Below are 23052 nucleotides of genomic sequence, written 5' to 3'. Positions count from 1 at the left end.
CTAACGGAAAAAAAAAAATAAGTGTTCCAATTTTCAATCCGTTTGAACCGGTGCAAATATCTTATTTTTCTGATCATTTTATCTTAAATGGTCATAATGGATTTTTGACTCTAAGGCCTTTCAATGAGCACCCTAAGAGAGTCCTGAAACTAAATAAGGAGTCTACGGGTGCTTGTTGAAAGGCCTTAGAGCCAAAAATTCATTACGACCATTTAGGATAAAATGATCAAAAAAATAAGATCTTCGCACCGGTTCAAACGGATTGAAAATTGGAACACTTATTTTTTTTTTCCGTTAGTTTCGTTAACGGTGTTAACGATTTTACCAATTTGGAACGTAAAACAAACTACAGGGACGAAATTAGAGCACTTTGAAACTAGAGGGACGAAAGTGAGACAACCGTAAAACTACAGGGATGACTACGAAAATTTGCCCCTGAAATTAACCAAAAGAACGAAAGGGACTTCTAAGTTCTAACATTGGGAAGCAATTAATTAATTAATTTAATTAATTCAAGGGTAGGAGCGAAGAACGGCTCCGCAGAATGTGCAGATGATAGCCCTCCACCTCTTCCAATAGAACGGAACATAGCAAAACCTCGTGGCGGTCTTCATATCTGCCACGCTGGCTCCGCCGCCGCACCTCGAGCATATTCCAGCCGCCGGCTTGCTCCTCCGCACCTTCTTCGACTGATCCACCAAAAAACAGAAGCAAACCATCGCCTATAGAGTATAATCCTATTTACAACACCGGCACTAATATTAGCTCTGGACGATCGATTTGCACATACGTAAGCTACCCGGACACCTGAATTATCAACGACGTTAGCTTTGTTTCGGGGGCTCTATCTTTCTGAGACGCTGTTCTTTATAAGGTCTGTGAGTGATGTGGTGACTGTGGTCGTTGGCAGTTAAATGTATGAGCTGGTTATTAGGTGGGGGCGTGACCGTTGACTGAAGAAGTACCAGAGGCGTGTGTATTAAAAATTTGGTTGACCTTTTAGTTTGACCATGCACCACTTTACATCTGGGCCCATTTTATTTGATGGCTATTAGGCTGGAGTAGTTGGGGTCGTTATGGGTATTTATTATTAAAAAAACTTTTTTTTTTCTTATTCAATTTTTATTTTTTTTACATTTGTTGATTTTGCATCAAACTTTTACAAATTATTTATTTGCCTAGACGAGACTAATCGAAAAATAAATTTTTAGAGGCAGATAAATTTTTTTTTCCCCAGAAACTCAATAGATACACTTATTATATGGTTATATTGATAAAAACCATATACAAACAAGATGGTTCATAGAGCTAATCAAAGTAAAGTTGCAAACAAATAGATACAAAGCCCAAAGGCCCAACACAAAAATACTTGATCCTTTATAAATTTGAACCGTACATCTACACCACCATTTTCTTTTTTTGATGTCATCCCACGTTGTTGTCTTTATCCATGATCCATAGATCGCGAATCGCAACAAATAGAGGCCGCCAATGAGAAATACTGATGGCAACCCAATCCTAGCCGCAGGAATCCACACGCTGGTCGGCGAACGATTCATTGACGATTGATGGAGGCCCAATTCTTTATAAATTTTTATTTTTTTTAATTTTTTTTAAAAAAAAGTAAATTTTTTATTTTGAAAAAAAAATGTTTAAGAAGTTGTATTTTTATTTTTACTATTTTATTTTAATTTTTTAAATTTTTTTTCGGAAAATATTTTTTTTTCAAAAAAAAAAAAAATTTTTTGCTAAAATGTTTGAAGTAAAAAAAGTTTACGGATCGGATTCGGATTTCGGACCGGATCCGAAGTTTTCGAATTCGGATTACTACTATCGGATTCGAGTCTTATCGGATTCAGATCGAATTTGAATCTTATCGGATCCGGATCAGATCCGACCAATTGACAAGCCTAATGGAGGGGAAGAGAGGGATAGATTCATTGACGATTAATGGAGGGGAAGAGAGGGATAGATTAAAGTGCTGGGTTTGTGGCTCGACAGATGATTGAGTAAAAAATTGAGTTTTTTTTTCCTTCTTCTGCAGACTCAACTCGTTTATAGATAGCTTTCGGGTTTATGCTTATGGGATTCTAAATAATTTAATGACTGGGAATCGTCGAGGTATTTGTGTATATATATGAACAAAAATCCTAAGCTTTGTTCCCAAACCCACGGCGAAGTGGGGCCGCGGCGGAAGGTGATTGGTTGTTGTTGAGTGGCGTCTGGTGGTTGAGGGGTGGGTTGGGCCTTTGTTTTCCATTTTTCTTGGCTTTTGTTTTGCAGGTGGTGGTTGTGGATTGGGGAGGCAGCAGATTGAAGGTTTGGCTGCAATGGTGTGGTGGTTGCAGTGGGTTTATTTTGGCGGAGGTTGCAGATGGTGGAGGTTGGGTGGCTCACGGCTGCGACGATCGCGCTGGATGCAGTTTCGGAGTGGGTGGCGGCGGCGATTGGACGGAGGTGCGGCCTGGGTTAGGTTTTGGGGTTTGGTTTTTTGGGCTTTAGGTGTTGGGCTTTGCCCATTTTGGTGCTGGTGTCAGGTTTTGGGCTGGCCCCTTGGTTTTGGGCAGGTTTGTTTGGGCTCCGTGGCCTACCGGGTTCTGTTAGGTTTAGATCCCCGCCAGAAGAAGGTGCTAAATTTGACAAAATGCCAGCCGGTCCTATTTTTCACTTTTATAGCCGGCCAAGTCTTATACGCGATACGTGTATTTTCCTACAGATCCTATGGGCATAATTTTACAAATTTACCCCGATCCACGTCTCTATAAATACCTAAACCTAAATATTTACATACTTTCCGTATATAAATTGTTGGGGGCAAGCAGACTTCCACCTTAACTTTCCCTCTTCGTTTTTATAGCCATGGGGCGTCGGAAACTGCTTTCAAGAGAAGACAGCCATGGGACGTCGGAAACTACTTTCAAGAGAAGATGACTAACAGAGATCTCCAACTTTGGATTGGAGACGAGAGTCCAAGCCCTAATCAACAAACTCAGTCTCAAAAACGCCGCCAAACAGTCATCGACAACGAAGGCCACCACGGCCTCTCCGGCGGCGAACGGCGACGAGTTTCCATCGGAATCAACTTAATCCACGACTTAATCATCCCCTTCCTCAACAAGCTCACGTTGGATCTGGACTCAACCAGCACTTTCATGGTGATGCAGCCGTGAATTCATGAAGAATATAGTAATTATTTAATTAGCTCTTGATTAGGAAATTTTGTGATTTCATATTCTTAGTCTAGAATTATTTATTTCCGTACTTAGGTAGGTTGATGTGATTTTCCTTTTATTTAGTATCTTAGTTAACAAGGAAGTAGTTTCTTAATTTCAATTTATCTTTTTAGTATTACTAGGATTGATTATAAGTAGAGTTGTAAGTCTTAGGATTAGGAAGTTTTTGATGATTAATAAAATTATAAAGAGTGTTCTCTTTTATGCCAAATTCTTTGGTATTCTATGGAATCAACAAAGTGTTTGATGCCTTTATTTCTGGGTATTCTTTGACTAAACAGGTTTAGAGAAGGATTTCGATCTCCGGGTATTCGTTACGAATCAACGGATTCGGACTCAATTTAGTAGTTCCGTTTTTCAATTAGCTTCCGCTGCATCAGTTGGTATCAGAGCCTGCGCTCGATTCCGGATCATGGCGCGACAAGCAGTTCGTGATGATCGTTATGTTGTTGCCGAAGATATGAACGAAGGTGATAAGGCTGCACGGGGTGCACAACTAGGGGAACGATTTCAACAAATCAAGGATACGCATAAAGCGTTGGTTAAGAGGGCCACCTTGATCATTGACAATCAACCTCACTACTACCCACTGAATTTGTGCACCTTTATGGAGGAGAGTACAATTCGGTGGCCATTCACGTCCAATATTGTTCCGGATCCAATTGTGGATTGGAATAAACCACCGGTTTTTGATACAGACCCTTTCATTGTTGAAGGCTTTAAGAAGACAAATGACTCCGACACATTGCTCTCGGATTCTTTTTTAATTCTTGGTGTTCCTAATGAAGTTCCAGCCGTTGGTACTGTTGATGTTCCAGAGTTTGTTCAAGTGAGTGATTTGCTCAATGAACTTACAATTGTAGATTTCATGGTTAAAATTGGCTTGGGAAAAGAGGTCACTGTCAGATTATTCAAAGAAGAAAAAGAATCACCAAAAACCTCTTTTTATGGAAAGTTTGAATCTCTTTATGTCCTGGTAGTTTTTCATGGCACTTATTTTCAATGTCAATTCGAGAAAACCAATTTGAAGTTCAAGACCAATGCAGACAAGCTTAGGCGCTCGAAATTATTTGAAGCAATGGAAACTCGAGGACGAGTTTTCTCAAGCCAGAGAGAATGATGCAGCCGTGAATTCATGAAGAATATAGTAATTATTTAATTAGCTCTTGATTAGGAAATTTTGTGATTTCATATTCTTAGTCTAGAATTATTTATTTCCGTACTTAGGTAGGTTGATGTGATTTTCCTTTTATTTAGTATCTTAGTTAACAAGGAAGTAGTTTCTTAATTTCAATTTACCTTTTTAGTATTACTAGGATTGATTATAAGTAGAGTTGTAAGTCTTAGGATTAGGAAGTTTTTGATGATTAATAAAATTATAAAGAGTGTTCTCTTTTATGCCAAATTCTTTGGTATTCTATGGAATCAACAAAGTGTTTGATGCCTTTATTCCTGGGTATTCTTTGACTAAACAGGTTTAGAGAAGGATTTCGATCTCCGGGTATTCGTTACGAATCAACGGATTCGGACTCAATTTAGTAGTTCCGTTTTTCAATTAGCTTCCGCTGCATCAGTCAAGGTACTACAACGGAACACACACTGTGGAGAAGGATCTAGGGATCGGAATTGGTGACTGTGCAGCGACTTCGGAAGGGATGGAGGAAGGGCGGCGGTGGTGGACGGGAAGGAGGCACCGCCTCCCCCCACTAGAAACTCTAATCTGTCGTGATCGAGGGAGAGATGATGTTTTGCTGTATGTGGAGTAAAATTTTTTTGTTTTGGTTCACATCTGGGAGCAGGTGTAATTAACAGTTAAAACACTGATAATTAACAGTTAAATACTGATAATTAACAGTTAAAATTAGAATTTGGATTGAAAACAGTGCTAATTAACAATTAAAAATTATCAGTGTTTTAAGAAAGTAAATATATAAATTTTAAAAAAATAAAAAGGAGGAAAATTGAGGAGAGAGGGGATGAAAGGGTATTCTCGAAAAAAATATATAGCCAGGACCTAGTCAGACATGTATTCTTCTTTGATTTGTGCATTGGGACTTGAAGGGAAGAAGTCCACTTTCATAGGACCGGCCCGAAAGAACCCCAATGCATTTCTAGGGAAAGCCGTCATTTTCCCCTGCATTTCTACTCCTCCTAGTCCATAGTTGGGCTAGGGTTAGGTTTGTGCTGAATTGTTTTGATTTGGGCTTTTAGGCCTTTTTTTTATGTGTGGGTTTATTCGAATGTGTGTTTTCTTGATTTAGGCTCAATTTGTTGGACCCATTTCAGTTCCTCCGCGTGGTTTGGAGAAGAGGGTCTTGAATGGTTAGGCCGGTGTATCCAAGCTCCTATTATCTCTGTAACTTCGTGTTTATGAGTTAATGAAATTAATTTTTGCTGATCAAAAAAAATAATCCTAAGCTCTGATTCAAACCTAGATGGTTATCCATCATGTTTTTACATGCAATTTCAAATCAATTTATTAGGTACTTCGTGCATAATTTGTTAAATTTTTTGACACCAAATTAAACCTTTAATTTGGTGTCAAAAAATTTAACAAATTATGCATGAAAGTATTTTCAAAAATTGTACGTAAAAACATGGTGAATAACCATTTAGGAATGGATGACGTATTTGATGATTGCTTGGGCAATTTGTTGAGTTTCATAAGAAGCGTAGCGGTAGGGCAATGAATTTTAATAGGGCATAAAATAAGAATCAAATGACCTCATTTTCTCCTCCTAAATTCCCCCGCCCTTGGGTGCAGTCGGCGATTTCTTGTACACATTGTGAGTATGTGTTTGTAGTTGTAGCAAATTTATAAACAATAATGGGATGTATGCAGTTGTGTGTACGGAAAAGAAACAAAAATGAAAGAGTATGATGGATTATTGCACTTTCAATGAAAGATGGATTATTGAATTTCTCATTCTTTGTTGAGTTATACTCTCTCTGGTATAATAAAAAAAGAAGATCCATAATTCCACATGGTGAACTTTCTCAAGTAAATATTTGTAATCTTTTTCAAGATTTATGAAATACTTTTTGCTGATAAAAAAAAAAAAAAAAACCTCAAGTTATATACCAAAAAACCTTCAAGTCTATGCCTTGTAAGGCAAGTAAATCTTCAGTGCAATACTGAAAAGTTGTAAAATTCTTTGGCTTCTTTAACAATCGAAATATAACAACGCAAAAGGTTTTAATAGCCCATTAGAGAGACATGTAATTAAATTAATAAAATTCAGGAGAAAAATTGTAACGACCCGGATTTTCGATCCAAATTTTTTTCATACAAATTTATATTTTTAAATTCCTAATTCAATAATTAATTAGATTGAATAATTAAAATATATTATTATGTGTACAATTGATATTATTTGCATTATTGTATAAGATATGTATTTAAACTTTAGATATACAGGAAATCAGTGATTCATATTCATCTCTTATCTTTACTATCTAAACCCTAAGTAGAACTCTATTCAAACTAACTCTCCACTTCTCTATCTCTCATCCTATACATAAAAGCGTCCAGATACATTCTCACCATGTACATACATGCGTCCACTACATTAGAATTGAAAACTCCCCCCAAATGTGGCACTTGTCTCCTATCCTTTTATCATTATCAGTATCCCTCTCCTTCCTCATTCCACCACTTCTACACTTATCCTATCACCTTCTTACTATCTTATTCTCTCTCATTATATATACCCACACAATCCGAAAATTGAACACCAGTATATTATTGTACCCCCAATTCTATTGTTGAGTCTAGAATAGAGAGAGAGAGAGAGAGAGAGAGAGAGAGAGAGTTGTGGCCATAGGTGTGTGCACACCGTGAGTTTCGTGGGCACACCGCTGCTGCGGGCCCTATCAGAGTGCCACTGGACGTTGCCTCGATATTTCAAAACCACCATGGCGATCTACGGACACCGTACAACACTTATCCGGACTTAGAATCGCATTTGAGGTAGTTTTCCGAAAACCCGAAACCTTAATCTGCATTTTAATGGAGTTAGGACTTAAATTTAAAGTTTATTGAAGATGATGATCTGCTGTTAAATTGTTAATTTATTTTTAATCCTGTTTATATTAAAATTCAGTCCGGTTGTGCAAGAATGATTAGTGTTATACCCTGTGAAAATTTATGATCGTTTAACAAGTGTTTGATTGTGAAATTATTATTGATAATGCATTGTTGATTTGTATTTGAGTGGATGTTTACGTGTTTAATAAATTATTGGGGTAGATAAATGCTTATGAAATATTCACAAGAGTATTTTACTAGTAAAAATTTATTTAGATTGTAAACAAGAAATATTTTAAATTACATATTAGTTAATCTTTTACTCTAATAAATATTGACTAGAATAGCCTCGCATAATTTTGTTGTTATGAAAATCTCATATTAATATTTAGTATAGTTAGTAAATACTAAATTTAGCAATAAGTATTTTTCAATAAAAATTAGTTTGTAAAATCTATGAATAATATAAGAGTTAAAGAAAATGTTTAAATAGTAGAAATGTTTTATAAAATTTCTAAATGAGAGAAACAGACTTAATTTTAAGTGTAGTAATTAATTGTTTGACTGAATATTATTTTGTTACTCGCATGATTAATTCTATGACAGGATAAATTTTATCGCATGGTTATGTGTTGTTAGTACTTTTAGTTGAAATGTTGAACCGTGTGATATTTTGTTGTGGCTGTAGATTGGACAAATAAGTTCCCTGGGTGGTTACGAGTAGTGACTCATGTAGACGATGTTAAGTAAATGGAAATTGATAAAGTGTTGGAAGTGTGATTGTGTGGATTGTGATTTGAGCCATGGTGATGGCAAGGGTAACCTATGGGGCCCTGTGTTGAAATGGGTTACCTGAGGGGCCCGATGTTGTGACACTAACGTATGATACGTCATGGGAAGTTTCTCTTTGAGGAAGAGAATGGGTCCCATGAGACGATTATAGTTAGTGAGACGCTAATGTATGATACGTCATGGGAAGTTTCTCTTCGAGGAAGAGAATGGGTCCTATGAGACGATTATAGTTAGTGAGACGTTAATGTATGATACGTCATGGAAAGTTTCTCTTTGAGGAAGAGAATGGGTTCCATGAGACGGTTATAGTTAGCGTGGGGTAGTGGATGTCCGACCCTAATGTACGATACGTCATGGGATGACTCGATCCTCCTGTTATGGTCTTAAGTATGAACATACTCGGTACATAACTTAGATGCGCTCACCTAGGACCCTGGTGCAGGATAAGCAAGAGGAAGGGTGGACCCATGAGACGATTGTAGTTAGTGGATGTGGGAGGAAAGGATCTCGCGGAGATGATCCTTAGATTACATGTAAGATGATGGATAGTAAAAAAAAAGACGATGTGTTATTATTCTGTACCTTTTGTGTATTATTAATTATTATATTATTGATCTGCATATTGTGGTATTGGGTTTTAGGATTTCTACTTGGTGAATTATCACTCAGGATACGTTTGTATCCTCGGTTAGTCGGTACCTATATAAATTCTTCCAAAATAAGTACCAACCTTCTTATTTTCCGGAACAAGGCTTCTTATTAGACAAAAAGTAAGTTCTTATTTCGGTTCCGGAACGGACCCTCAGTTCGCCCCTACGAATCCAAAAGTAATACTTATCGATATCTACTGGAGCTGATTTTTTACAGGGCTCCATAAAATAATATTCAAAAATTTATGAATATTTTTCTAGATTTTTTCGGAACCCGAAATGGGGCCAAACGTGTTTGTCTCTGCGTGGTTCCCTGCAAACTGTCCCTACTGATAGTATTTTTGAATCTGCCTCTTTCTCTTTGCTTTCTCAGGTTAGGCTCATTTTACTTGGTTTTGTTTCTCTGTACTTTTTTCTTTTTTGTTTTTACATATAGACCTCGCTGTATTTGGTAATTCCTTTTTTTTCTGTATATTTTGGAATTCTAATGAGATTGCATGGTTAATTTAAGGCTATCCCCTTGTCTCTTTTGGTTGGTTCACTAGTGGTTTGGTTTAATAATCGATCCATTTAGATTTTTTTTTTACCTTTATTCAATTTTTTTTAATAAATTTTGGTTTTGTGTCTATTTTTTTGGGTGAATTATTAGGTTGTCTTGACAGGGGAATTTAAAAAGTTAAAAATTAATATCAAAGTTCATTTTTCTTCAAGTATAAACAAACATAATCCAGTACAAATAAATTTTTGAATTATTTTTCTTTATTATATACTATCTTTTTTAAATAAAGATTTTTATTTTTAAGATTCCTCTCGTTAGAATGAACTAATAATTCATAAACAATTGACGCAAAACCAACAAATGTGATTTTTTTTTAAACAAAAGCCAAACATATAATCCACAAGGATTATTAAGCGAAACCACATGTAAGTATATGTTTCTGTGTGTTTTATTGTTTTTGTTCTTGTTTTGTTGTATCTGTTGTTTTATAGGCCCCACAATTTATTTTTGATTTTATAAATATAAGTTGCAATTTTTCTCGCTCAAAAGAAATAATACTGATTTCCGAAATAAACCTTGATATTTCTACTGGAATAAGAATCCAAGATCCTCTCTAAATCACTGCACAAAGCCACATTGACTTAACTTGTAATTTTGGTATGTTTATTTTTGGACTAATCGTTTGTATTGGTGAGATGAATTTAAATAGTAAAAAATTTTGACAAAAAACCTCAAAAAGTTCATTGAAGGCGAAAACACCTTAAAATAGCTGGTTGTCTTTATGATGAATTATTTTAACTTTGTTCAACTTTGATTTTAGAATTCATTTGTAGAGACGAACCATGAACCCAAATTCTTTGATAAAAGCTAACCACGAAATCACAAAAAATTAAAAGTAACCAATTGTCTTTTAATACAAATTAATTTTGGGGAAACTCATCCTTAAATCTGTTTTTCTTCTTTTCTCTTACTAGTTGCGGTGACGGTGGCTCAAGCTAAGGATTTATACTGTAAGGTGGTAATAGATCCCAGGCATTGCGACCTGACTGATTGTCAATATCAGTGCACGGATGGTTTTGGCGGCAAGGCATTTTGTAATCCTCCTGGTGCCTCAGAAAGAGACGCTACCAGTTGTATTTGTGTTTACAAATTCTTTCCCTACCCGAAGTTACCGTGTACCCCAGTTCGGCCACCGCTTTGGTGTGTGTGTGTGTGAGAGAGAGAGAGAGAGAGAGAGAGAGTGTGTGTGTGTGTCCAACAAAACATGGTGTAAATGGTGAAGTCATGGAATTGAAATGAATAGAGAAGGCAAGAAGGTGGCGGTGGATACCAGTCATAAACAAGCACAAGAAAGTTTATGGCAATGGTTGCAATGAAAGTAAGGATCCACTGTTCACTCTGTTCGTGGATAACCTGCCCAATGGAGCTGAGCAAACATGGTTGAGAAATATCTTCAACCAATATGGCGTGGTGAAGGATTCATACATACCCCTTAAAAGGAGTAAGAGGGGAAGCAAATTCGGGTTCGTAAGATACAACTGTGATGTATCAGCTGGTGTTGCAATATATATATAGAGCCAATGGTATGTGGTTTGGTAACAAGAAAATCCTGGTTAAAAACACGTCGTTTAACCAAGAAGTTTAGAGAAGAGAGACGGGTAATCCTTCTACATCGGCTCATGGAGGAACAAGCAAGCAGGGAGCCCTATCCAGGGGTGATAATGGCATCATGAACAATCATCTTCAGAAGGTATCTCATGGTTTATCTTATGCTCAAGTTGCTAATGGGAATGTGAAGGACTTGAAATTTAAGTCGCCTGTGCAGACCCCTATTAAAATTCAACCGGCCGGCAATGGTTGGTTATTCAGGAGTGTAGTCGCAACACTACACAAAATGATATCGTTGGAAAGATTGGAGATGGAAGTCAAGAAAGAAATCAAATGCGATGTGCAACTCAGATCAATGGGAGGTAGATTTATCCTTATAACTTTTCCTGATGTAAAACAAAGAGATGAAGCGACGGTAGGGGACTGGTACGAGCGATGGTTTGAGTCTTTCTAATCATGGAATGGAGAAGCAGCGAGCTGTGAAAGATTTGTCTGGCTTTCTTGTTATGGACTACCTTTAAACGCATGGAGCTGGCGTACTTTCAAATTGACAGGGGAGAAGTGGGGACAATTTTTAATGATTGATGAATGTACACTAAGACAAGAGTCACTTGTCATGGGAAAGAATTCTTATGAGCAAAATCCACTTTGACCTTTTATAGTTATCGTCGTGTGCGTGGTTATCGTCATATGCGGATATTTCTTTCATAGTTTAAAAGTGAACACATAATTTACCTGTAGTTTCTAACAATGAGCAGATAAACCCTTTTCCGTCCATTTTAACGGAAAGTGTTAAACACACGCCTTACAAGCATGTAAGGCGGTGAAATTATATAGATTTGGAATGATTTTGCCCTCAAAAACCCACTCTCCCTCTTTTCTCCATTTCTCTTCCTCAGTTCTTCAACACCACCGCACTCCTCCTCCATTGAAACCGGCAATCCCCTCCATCCATACTTCAACCCAGTGAGCGAACTCGGTATATACCCATATTCAGAGCCAACTCCAAGTCCTTTAACTTCTTGAGTCGACTCAGCGAGTCGGGGATTAGACCCATTAAGTTACACCCGGACATCCACAAGATCTCCAAATTCGTCAAGTTCCCCAGCTCCGGCGGGACCGACCCGGCCTAAACGGATTGTAAGAGAGATTCAGCTATTTCAGAGTCGTGATGTTACCCAAGAAGGAAGGGATTTCTCTCTCAAACAAATTGTCCACTAAAGAGAGCACCTCGAGGCGGGGGGAAGGCGGTGAAGCTCGGCGAGACATCGCTGGAGAACTCCATTTTTCCTGCGTGACTTTTAAACTCCAAAAACATTGACCCACAAAGACCACCACATATTTCTACCATTTTTTCCAGCGAACTCCATTTTTCCTGCCGCCGCCACCCAATCCGAAGATCCTCAACTTACAACGCCAGACTCGCCAGAATCGATTGCCAACGAGGTGGAGGCCAATCTTCTTTGATTTCTTCTTCTTTTTCTATTTCTTCGCCGGAATCAGTTGCCAACGAGGTGGAGGCCCATCTCCTGCAACTTCTCTCTCTCTCAATTTTTTGGAAAGGCAAAAGGCAAAACCGTGTGTACATTTATATATAGAGAAGGGCATATTAGACATTTCGTCATTTCTGTTAACAGCGTAAGCACTCAACCTCTTTTGGAAACCACAGATAGATTATGTGCTCACTTTTAAATCATGAGGAAGTATCCACATATGGCGATAATCACAGGAGGTCAAAGTGGACTTTGCTCAATTCTTATTGCCACCACTAACATGTCCAAGATTGATAGTTCTATTCAACTCAATGTCGACGGAAAATGTTATACGTTGTGGATTAAAGAGGACTGTTCAAGTCACATTCTTGTTAAGGAAATAGAATTTCACATTGCTTGGGAATGGAATGGGTGATCACTTAATAACATCTGGAACCTCTCCACTCATTGTCAATTGACTTTGAGATGGATATAAAATTTCTACATGGTATCAGAGCAGGGTCCGTTCCACCCCACATTTTAAAAATTAACAATCCACACCCCACGATGACAGATCAGCAAAAAGGTTGCCCGATGAGAGGATCCAAAAGTGGTCACACGTGACAGATCTCAAATGCGGCTGCACGTGAGGGGGGATGTTAAGGAAATAGAATCCCATATTGCTTGGGAATGAAATGGGTGATCACCTAATAATATCTGAGACCTCTCTACTCATTGCCAATTGACTTTGAGATGGATATAAAGTTTCTCCAATTCATTTTCCTGAAGTGGAGATTAATTTGAAAAAGGATGGCTACGCCTTGCAAAAATCAACCATACTAACACCAGCCGAGCAAAACTCAGGGCAACATGTGGATGTGCATCTCTAACGAGCAGGAGGATGATGTTTCCGACGAGGATGATGATGACGTGGAAACCGGTGAGGACTTGACAACCAACGTGGAGGAAAGGGCCAATGAGAAACAAATGGTTAATGATAAACCAGTTGGTGGCATCATTGATATACACCGGGAACATAACAGGCGTGAAGGTGATTTTGAACATGCATACACATGTTCCAACGACGGCTCATTTATGCCAAAAGGAGTTGGGGAATAAAGAGGCAGAAGAGTCTGGACATTCTCTAGGCAGTCTGGAATCTAGAGTGGAGGATTCATTGGGCTGCTGATTTTCATATTAGGATGGTGGGAGGCTAATTTTTTTGGGGTAGTTTGGATGTACTCTCTTCTCAACTTCGATCTATTGGAAGTTTTTGCTGATCAGTGAGGTTGCAAAGTCCGTCTTGTAGCTTCAGTTTGGGCTCTTTTTTTCTCTCTCTCTTTTCCCTCCTTCGATGTGCCCTTTCGAGTTCTCTATTAATAAATAATATTTTATTGTTTCAAAAAATATATCTTTATAGTTGGGGTCCATTGTATTTGTATGTGATGGTCCAGTCGATTGTTAGAGAGGGGCAGATATTTTTTTTTTTCCAGAAACTCAATAGATACTTATTATATAGTTATATTGATAAAAAAATCCTATACAAACTACATGTTTTTTTTTTTTTTTTTGTCATTCGTTAAACCTAATATATTTTATCCTATGGGAATTAGGGAGTAAGATTGGTGTAACGGGAATCGAATTATGTCCATGTGCATAGGATAAGAGAGGCACCAACTGCACTCCACTCCACTTGCAACTACATGGTTCGTAGAGCTAAACAAAGTAAAGTTGCAAATAAACAGATACAAATTTAGGGATTATTATACGAATCCTGCCCTTGGGTGCAGTCGGCGATTTCCTATACACATTGTGCGAATGTGTTTGTGGTTGTAGCAAATTTATAAACAATAATGGGATGTATGCAGTCGCAGAAAAGAAACAAAAATGAGAAAGTATGATGAATTATTGCACTTTCAATGAAAGATGAATTATTGGATTTCTCATTCTTTGTTGAGTTAGGCCCCGTTCGGCTAAATAAATCAATTGGCTTATTTTTTTGTCCTTATTCAAAAAAGTTAGAGTTTTTAAATATCCATCCTCAAACTTCATCCCTCGTAAGTTTTCATTCGGCACTTTTTGAACAATTATATTTCCATCCCCACTTTTAAATAATCCCACGATTGCCCTTTACATATATAATATATATGTATATATAGGCAGGGATTTTGGGGACTACAAAATAATCTTAAAGGTCCTCTAGCCTAATTTTAGGATAATCATCCCTAATTTAAATACCAAAAATCTCAAAAAATCTCAGCATTGAATTAAAACCAACCCACCCCTAATTAGAATCCCAAAATTTTGGCACAATTAATCCCTCCCCCCTTCAATTTGCAGCGGCGAGAGGCGAGCGGGACCCCTTCACATCCCCCGGCGACCTCCGTCCCTCACCCCTCCCATTACCACGTCGCCGATTAACTAGTCGTCATTGCCGCTGTTGTTGTACACCCTTCCTTGATCTGTTTTTCATCACCGATTCGGATCCAGTCGTGTCGGCACCACGCCACCGCCATCAATTTGATCTGCCTGTCGCCTGCCTTCCTCAATGGGGTATATCTAGTGCTTCCAAATGTAAAGAACAGAGAGAAGAGAAACTATTCAGTGCTTCCAATCATGTATATAAGTAACTTATTTGTCATGTTTTGTCGTAAATTCTTCATGTGTACAATAATATTGTTGTGGTAAAAAATAATCTTGGGATTCAAATAAGGGGCTGTGAATCATGAAAAAAATGGTGTATTTATGTGTTTTCATAATTTCCATGATTTTCATGTTTTTTCTATTTTCATGGATAAAACATGGTGTATTCATGAAAAACATGGCCGATTAATTCATTTATGTTTTTCATGGCCAATTAAAAAGATGTTTGTATTCATGTTTTTTCATGTTTTTCAATTAATTTATTCATGTGTTTCAAGAATAAAAATGGTGTATTCATATTTTAAAAATAAATCACGAATTTTCGTGAAATTGGTCGAACCATATTCGCATAAGTTTATAATATAATACGACCAATTTAACAAAATTCATGAAAATTAATGATTTAAAAATTCACAAAATTAAGGAGGAATAATGGTTTAGAATATATCCATTAAAGATTTTAAAATTTGAAAATTCCCCCCATTTCTATCCATTAATCAACCCATGATTTTAGGTAACTATAATTATTAGAATCCCACTAATTTAGGAAGGAAACAGACACCTACATATGAATATCTTATTAAAAGGGTAATAAAGGTAATTCACTATCTAGAAGAATGAAAATATAATTGTTCAAAAAGTGCCGGATGAAAACTTACAAAGAGTAGAACCCGAGGACTATTTTTTAATTCTCCCAAAAAAGTTTCGTATTTGTTAGTTTTTCGTCAATTTTTAAGGGATTATTGCATCGTCATAACGACAAGAATCTCAAAAGTAAAAAATTATTATCGAAATCTAATTTTTTTTAATAAAAACAAAAAAATTGACTTATTGGCTTATACTCTCTATGGTATATAATAGAAAGAGAAGATCCATATGGTAAACTTTCTCAAGTAAATATTTGTAATCTTTGTAAATTTTTCAAAGATTTATGAAATATTTTTTCTATTAAATAAAAAAAACTTTCTCAAGTTATATACCAGAAAACCTTCGTCAAGTCAATGCCTCGTAAGGGAAGTAATCTTGCAAGATATTGAAAAAATAAATAAATCAGAACACGCGTTTCTACTACTCCCCTCTACTTCAGTCGTTCCAGAGGAAGAGAGAGTGAGAGAGAGAAGACCACCGCACCCAACCCACCGCCAACCACCACCACTGCCGACGAACAAGACGCCTCCACGACTGCCGACCACCACAACCTTTGTACGCCGACGAGCTTCGAACCACAATCACTGGTATCGATCTCGAACGTTGACGAAGAACTCGACCACCACCGTTGCCGCACCAACGAAGGTCTCTCTCTCTCTCTCTCTCTCTCTCTCTCAGTTGTATCAATCGAACTAGGGTTCCAATTTTAATTCATAGATATTGGGGATTTTTGCACAAAAAATTAGGGTTCCAATTAGTGATCCAATTTCAATCAGTTTTGGCTGTTGAGTTTTGTGTCTGATGATAGTTCGAATGCAGAGAGTTTTGAGACTTGAGAATTTCTTAAACCACTTGGCACAAAAAAATAACCTAATCACTGGCATATGTTTGAGATTAACGATGACATACAACCATCCCCAATCTTCCGTCATACTTTCTCTTTGGCAAGTAGAGCAAACTCATCACTGATACTACTAGAGATGCCAAAATTGATACGAGCTTGTTTAGTATAACTTAGTAATTTACTATACCGTACTTAAAACTCTCTGCAGAGAACTATCAAGCTTGTTTTTTTAATTTTTTCATGTGCTTTTAGAAATGTGTCGCTTATAGCATTTGTAAGAGTAGAATTTTTCAAAAATCCTTCCATTGTTTTGAAGGATTTGTCCCACTCGTATTTAACTCGATCTACTTTCAGATTTTTTAGAAGAATCCTACCAAGATCAAGAATCTGGTTTTTGATCGCAGACTCTTAAAGACACTGGCTTTTGACTCGTTCTTCTACTGATATCCATAGCGATGGAAAATTGGAAAGGAAACAGGTAGCAAAGCTATCTTATCTTTTTCTTTTTTGATCAACATCTTATCTTTTTCAGTGCACTGATAAATAGTATCTAGGCATGAAACAAAAAGTGGGTGTAACCTTCGGCAAATCTTGTGGATAATTATTGCTTGTTTAGCGATAATAGCTAGCCCATGGCCATATTGTAACTTATTTTTGTAGAATTTACTCTGGGTGATTGAGAAGTTAAACTAACTTGAGATGATACAATATGCATGGGGAGTTGTCACTGATGATGGGTGTGATCTGTGTGGATCAAAGCAAGAAATCCATGCTCATCTCTCTCTTTTTTACCAGTTGTGCATATTCTGCTAGCATAGTAGGAGTTCCAAGTTCAAGCATACTGTATTGAAGCTTTCTTTGGCTACCATAATCTACAGATTATGGCGTGAAAGGAATTGCAGGGGCTTCATGAAGCTCTTTTTGCCAAGATTAGCTCTTTGGCTACTGTAATCTACAGTTTAGGGTTCTAATTAGTGTTCCAATTTCAATCAGTTTTGGTGCATTTAACGCATTGTGAAATTTTTGGAAAATTCCTTCTGCATTATTCCTCTTCCTACTTAGTTTTGCACATTGAGATTGTTAATGCATCAGCTGTCATGTATTGGAGTTTGGATTCAACGTGTAGATTCTTGCTACAGCTTTTGAAGATGTGTTATTGATCAACTTCTTGATCTTATAAGATTGATAGGTTATTGCCCGGAGACTATCACTAGATTGGGCTTTGTTGAGCCAATGCTTATTCAGTCACAAGGATGGTCAATGGCCTTAAAGGGCATGGAAGTGAAGGACAATGCTTATTATGCTGAAAATTGAAGATCAAAATCTTGTAATTGGGTGCTTTTTGCATCCAAATCATCAAAACTGCTACTGTCCTAGCAAGAGGGAGAGCACAAAGCAGTTCCACAACTCCAAAATCAAGTTCCCCTTGGTGTATGGGGCATTCAGCCAAGAAGAGATGCTAGTGACACTTAAGGATTTTTTTCATTTTGCTTGTAATATAGCTTAGGGTAGACAATGATGATGATGTTCGGCTCATGCCTGTTATGTAAAACATTATGTCAATCTAGTTCTTTTTGCTATCGTATGGTCAAGATATATTGTTCAAATGCTCAAATTTGTTGATAGGGTTGATGGATGACACTGTTGGTTTCTTTTCTTTTAATATAGCAATCTAGAATGGTTTGTTATTGTGGCAACTTATTGAGTAAAGATGACAATGCGTTTGACTGAGACACTATGATGTCGGGCTAGACTAAAAACAAGAGAAATTCTGTCGAATTTTTCAGAAAATACGGATACGGATACGACACAATACATCTTTCAAGATACGATACGGATATGGATACGATACGGATATGATACAATACATATTTCAAGATACGATATAGATATGGATACGATACGGATACGGATACAATACAATACATCTTTCAAGATACGATATGGATATGGATACGATACGGACACAGATACGATACGGATACAGATACGATACAATACAAGATACGATATGGATATGGATATGGATACGGATACGATACGGATACGATACGATACATCTTTCAAGATACGATATGGATATGGATACGATATAATACATCTTTCAAGATACGATACGGATATGGATACGGATACAACACAATACGTATGACTAATATAAATTGCATTCATCCAATATAATCCAACACATTGCAACCTTGCAACATTTACAGGTTCAACAAAGTAGTCGTAATGCTAATACTATTACAGATTCATCAATGTCATGACCAATCTGAATAACAATACATATTCATCATTTCCATAGAACAATCAAGTGAACTACTCTTCATTATTATTCGCTGCATTCATCATATCAGTGAAACTTGGTTGTCCTTCACATCCATGCCCTTGAGTTTGTAGTAGATTTGGTTGTAGTCTCCCCCAATATTGACCTTGGTCTTCCATAAAACTTGATTGTCCTCCCCAAGATTGGCTGCCCGCAAGAATTGATTGACCTCTCCAAACTTGACCATTGAAGAAGCCTTGTGAACTTGGAAAAGAAGGCCTAAATTGGTTAAAGCTTGTTCTGGTTGGGCAAAGAGTTGGAGAAAATGGGAAGATGGTTCCGCCTTGTGTCATATTTGCTAGCATGTTATGGGGCATCATGTTTGGCCACACTGAATGCCCTATGTAGTTTGGGTGACCCTGCCCAATAATAAATAACGATTATCAATAACTTTTACATGAAACAAGAGATTGTGCAATTAAAAATAAAGTTCCTTATATGTACATTTACAACACTCTCTTGTGTCCCGAACCCATGGCCAACCGCAATCTTCTCAACCTCCTGAAATTAGCAACAAATATAACTATTACACATGCATTGAATAGATAAGTCAATATTAACTAGTAAGTTGTTCAAACAAAAAAATTAACTAATAAGCAACAAATAATAAAGAACTTATACCGAGACTTTTTCATTGGACAATGTCTTTTTTTTTGTTTCTCTTTTCTTCTTAACGGCTATTTCCACAACACCTTTCTTTCTTTTGCACGGCGGTCTCCCTTTTCGTCGAAGACCTTCCAGGTCAAGAATGTTCGTGCTCTATTTGGACGTTATAACCCCATCTCCAAGTGAAGTAGGATCAATATGAGTACCCACGTCATCACCAAGTGAAACCACATTACTTTCACAAATGACCGAAGCTTTCATCAACTCTCGTTTTAGCTCACGTACCCTTGTCATCACCATGTCATACTTCTCTTGAGAACATTCCGCTAAATCGACAACCTCATTGAAGAGATTGCACATGTTGTCATGTCGATGCGCTTCAATTGACTTTGAATATTTATCGTAATTGATCCGAACTTTAGTACGTGCCCTCTTCACATTTTTGCACCATCTTTTGAAGACATACTTGTCGGGCACTCTTTCAACTCCCATTTGACACCACACCGTCAGTTGATGTCTACAAACCATTCCTCTAAACTCAAACAATCGACAATTACAATGTGCTTCATTAGTTTCTGAATTAAAATCAACAATAAATGGCACTTGAAATCTCTTTCTCTCTTTTCCTTCTCCAAATGTAACACATTCTTTCACCTCATATTCGGACACGCTTTTTTTTTTAGACTACAAGAACACTCAAGTCTCCCAAAAAATTCATCATCAAACTCTCTAACCTTCTCATGCGTATAAACACTTTGAAATTGTTTCTCCAAGTCATTTTTAGTTACTAACGGGATGTAAGTGTGCCAACTTTTCACATCTTCTTGGTTTTCACTCTCCACCTTATTCGCCAATGCATTTTCATACTGCTCTACAAATTGTTTTAAGGTCGTCTTTGAATGAATGTAACCATCAAAATATGAATTTATACTCTCACTTCTTTGTGTAAATGACATTCCCGTCCAAAAGCAATCATTCACATAAGCAGGAACCCATCGTTTCCTCTCCAAATACAACCCTGATAACCATGGGTTACTTTGAAGCTGGTACTTTTTGATGAACCCATCCCAAGCATCCTCAAATTGTTCTATTGTCAATGAATTCCATACTGCCTTACGCATACACGAACTAATATTCTCATAGGCATTGCACCCATTTAATTTTTCGGGCAACTTTTTCATAATATGCCATATGCACCACCGATGTCGGGTGTCAGGGAATACAATTTCTAAAGCATTCTTCATGGCCATACACTGGTCAGTAATCATTGCTTTCGGAGCACAACCCCACATGCACGTCCTCCAAGTCTCAAATAACCACGAAAATGACTCTGTGTCTTCATTAGAGATGAGCCCACATCCCAATAAAATAGATTGACCATGATGGTTCACGCCTACCAATGGAGCAAAAGGCATGTCATGCTTATTTACCAAGTATGTTGTGTCAAAGGTCACAACATCACCGAACTCCTTGCAAGTTGCCCTACTCCTTGCGTCAGCCCAAAATACATTCCTTAGTCGACCCTTTTCATCCAAATCCATTGCAAAAAAGAAGTCAGAATTGTCAGCTTTCATTCTCATGAAATAACGATGCATCGCTTCAGCATCTCCTTCCACAAGTCGTAAACGTCGTTGTTTGTCCAAATGATTTCGCAAATCTTTCTTAAGGTATGGAAGCTTATCAGGACCTCCCGCCTCAATCTAAAGTGAGTCATAAGTCTTGTACACTTGGATCCCGGCTTTATTATTCAATTCAAGCTTTCTTTTTACATGTTCATCCAGTACCCTATTGCACTTGAAATACCTTGTCTTTCCTGGACTCTGTTCATGATTGTGCTTCAAAACAACAGTGTTTAACCTCCACTTTCCATCTGGGTGTATCCCAGCAGTAACGTGAGCTGGACAATCAATTTTTGTCTGTGGCCGTGGTTTGACCGGGTTGCTTGTTCTCACCCTTGCCTTTCCAGCACGACAACATTCAAATCCTATATGTCTCAACTTTCCATCACTTCCCTTTCTTGATGATCTTTTCGCAATAGCAAATCCTTTTTCTCTAGCATATCTTAAGTAATAACGATATGCGTCCTCCGATGTGTCAAATGTCATTCCTTCTTTCGGTTCTTCAACTTTATCTTCACAATTTCCTATTTTCTCATTCCCATCCTTAGTAGTTTCTATCTCATCATAGTCTTTGCTTGAAGGACCACTCCATACCTCTTCTTCATGTTCAATGTCTCCACTCCACACCTCTTCTTGTTCTCCACACTCATTGTTTGGAGGCATTGCCAACGGAATAGACTCCGGCGACATCCTGGTTCAGAAACAAAGGAAATAAATTACCAGATAATGCATGTCTAATAATTAAAAGCGCATCTAAAGCATCTTGCTTTGTATGTCAATTACAGAAACTAATAGGTTTAGGAAAAAAATACAGCAATACAAGTACAAAAATTAACTAATTAACACCAACTTTTGAAGCAAATGTTAACAAAACTCCAGCAATGATATCGTAACAAATTACGTATTAGACCAAATTCAACAGATCACGGTTGGCAAAAGCTCAATAATGAATCATTTAACACTTTGTCTGCTTTAATGAATCTTTGCTGGGACATGGGCACCAGCCAGCTGTAGAACTTACAACTACCAAACATTCATTTTTTTTCTTCCAAAAAAAGTAGGACTAGTGGTGCCCCAATACATGATCATCTAAGTTGTACAATGAAAATACAATTATTACAGAAACTAAAAGCACAATAGCACAAGAACACCATATTTACGTGCTTTCATTCGAGATCGGCAACATCCATGATTGCTGAAATTAACAGGAATGCTAAAATAGCCTAGGCATATCCTTTACTTAATCTGTTTGGAACCCTAATGTTTTTCAAAAAATCTCCAATCCGGCAAGAGAAAGATAGAGAGTGAGCACCGTGTATGTGTGTGAGAGAGAGACAGACTGACCTTAGTACACACTGGTGGTCGTGAAAACCCAACGATTTTGAATTTTTCTGGGCCTCTCTCTTGCCGAGAGTGGTGTCGCCAATGGTGGACAAGGAGGGTCCGGTGGTGGGTGGTGGTTGGCGGTGGCGGGGGTGGGCTGTGGTGATTCTCAGTTCTCTCTCCCTCTTCCTCTCTCTCCCCCCTCTGTAGAACAATAGGTTTGCGAATTGGGGGGAAACGGGGGAACGCAATCTAATTTTGAGATTTCATATATATATATATATATATATATATATATATATATATATATATTTTAAGGAATGCTCCAAAACGACGTCGTTTTGGGGCGTGTAATGGATGGTGTTGTGAATCTTGTAGTGTACCTAGTATTCCTGTATAAATTTCTTTTGCTTCTTTAACATCCGAAAAAAAAGCCCCCCATATTTTCGTTTCCGAGGACAACAGTGCAATCTTTTTCTTTTCTTTTTTTTGAAGTGAGAAGATTGTATTAATAAATGTCCAGTGACACTTACAAAACAGGGATCATTACAAAGAACTTGGACAAAGCCAAATTAATCATCTAACAAATAAAAACGAGTAAATTACAAGGCAATCGATATCTTTTATCCTAACCCAGGTATGGCCTGACGCAACAGCGACACTTTTAAACTGCCTAACATCTAAATAGGAGTCTCAAACGAGAAAAATGCAAAATTAAGGATAAAAGACACCAAATACTCAGATGATTAGATGCACTCTAAT

At 37.4% G+C, this 23052-nt stretch overlaps 2 protein-coding genes and 1 long non-coding RNA gene across 6 annotated transcripts; 1 reads left to right on the top strand and 2 right to left on the bottom strand.

Annotated features, from left to right (window-relative positions):
• Positions 1-467: 467 nt before the first annotated feature.
• On the bottom strand, positions 468-893 carry LOC131329368 (uncharacterized). The gene has a single exon (XM_058362465.1). It carries the CDS (start codon positions 717-719, stop codon positions 513-515), a length of 207 nt encoding a protein of 68 aa, XP_058218448.1. The 5' UTR covers positions 720-893; the 3' UTR covers positions 468-512.
• Positions 894-15927: 15034 nt separating this feature from the next.
• Positions 15928-18023, top strand: LOC131329268 (uncharacterized). Its single transcript, XR_009200697.1, has 3 exons — positions 15928-16217; positions 16771-16894; positions 17598-18023. It is a non-coding gene; the product is annotated as an uncharacterized LOC131329268 (long non-coding RNA).
• A 549-nt stretch (positions 18024-18572) lies between these two features.
• Positions 18573-21807, bottom strand: LOC131329351 (uncharacterized). Of its 4 annotated transcripts, none has more exons than XR_009200731.1 (3): positions 19364-19627; positions 19187-19243; positions 18573-19101 (listed from the first exon to the last, which is right to left on the bottom strand). XR_009200731.1 is itself a non-coding variant. In XM_058362446.1 (3 exons), the coding sequence occupies exons 1-3, from the start codon at positions 21655-21657 to the stop codon at positions 18736-18738; spliced, it is 519 nt and encodes a 172-aa protein (XP_058218429.1). In that variant the 5' UTR covers positions 21658-21807; the 3' UTR covers positions 18573-18735. The 4 variants fall into 4 exon arrangements, 3 of the variants coding, with proteins under 3 accessions (XP_058218429.1, XP_058218430.1, XP_058218431.1); XM_058362446.1 differs by lacking the exon at positions 19364-19627 and adding an exon at positions 21562-21807; XM_058362447.1 differs by lacking the exon at positions 19364-19627 and adding an exon at positions 19634-19744.
• Between the last annotated feature and the right edge of the window lie 1245 nt (positions 21808-23052).

This window comes from Rhododendron vialii, chromosome 6a, assembly GCF_030253575.1.
Source record: "Rhododendron vialii isolate Sample 1 chromosome 6a, ASM3025357v1".
NCBI lineage: Eukaryota > Viridiplantae > Streptophyta > Magnoliopsida > Ericales > Ericaceae > Rhododendron > Rhododendron vialii.
This window is presented reverse-complemented; position numbering and strand designations above follow the sequence as displayed.

Coding starts and splice junctions, on each gene's coding strand:
- LOC131329351 (XM_058362446.1), bottom strand. CDS start 21,657: ATGTCGCCGGAGTCTATTCCGTTGGCAATGCCTCCAAACAATGAGTGT. Junction 19,244..21,561: donor ACATTGAACATGAAGAAGAG/GTATGGAGTGGT, acceptor TGCTAATTTCAG/GAGGTTGAGAAGATTGCGGT. Junction 19,102..19,186: donor CACAAGAGAGTGTTGTAAAT/GTACATATAAGG, acceptor ATTATTGGGCAG/GGTCACCCAAACTACATAGG.
- LOC131329368 (XM_058362465.1), bottom strand. CDS start 719: ATGGTTTGCTTCTGTTTTTTGGTGGATCAGTCGAAGAAGGTGCGGAGG.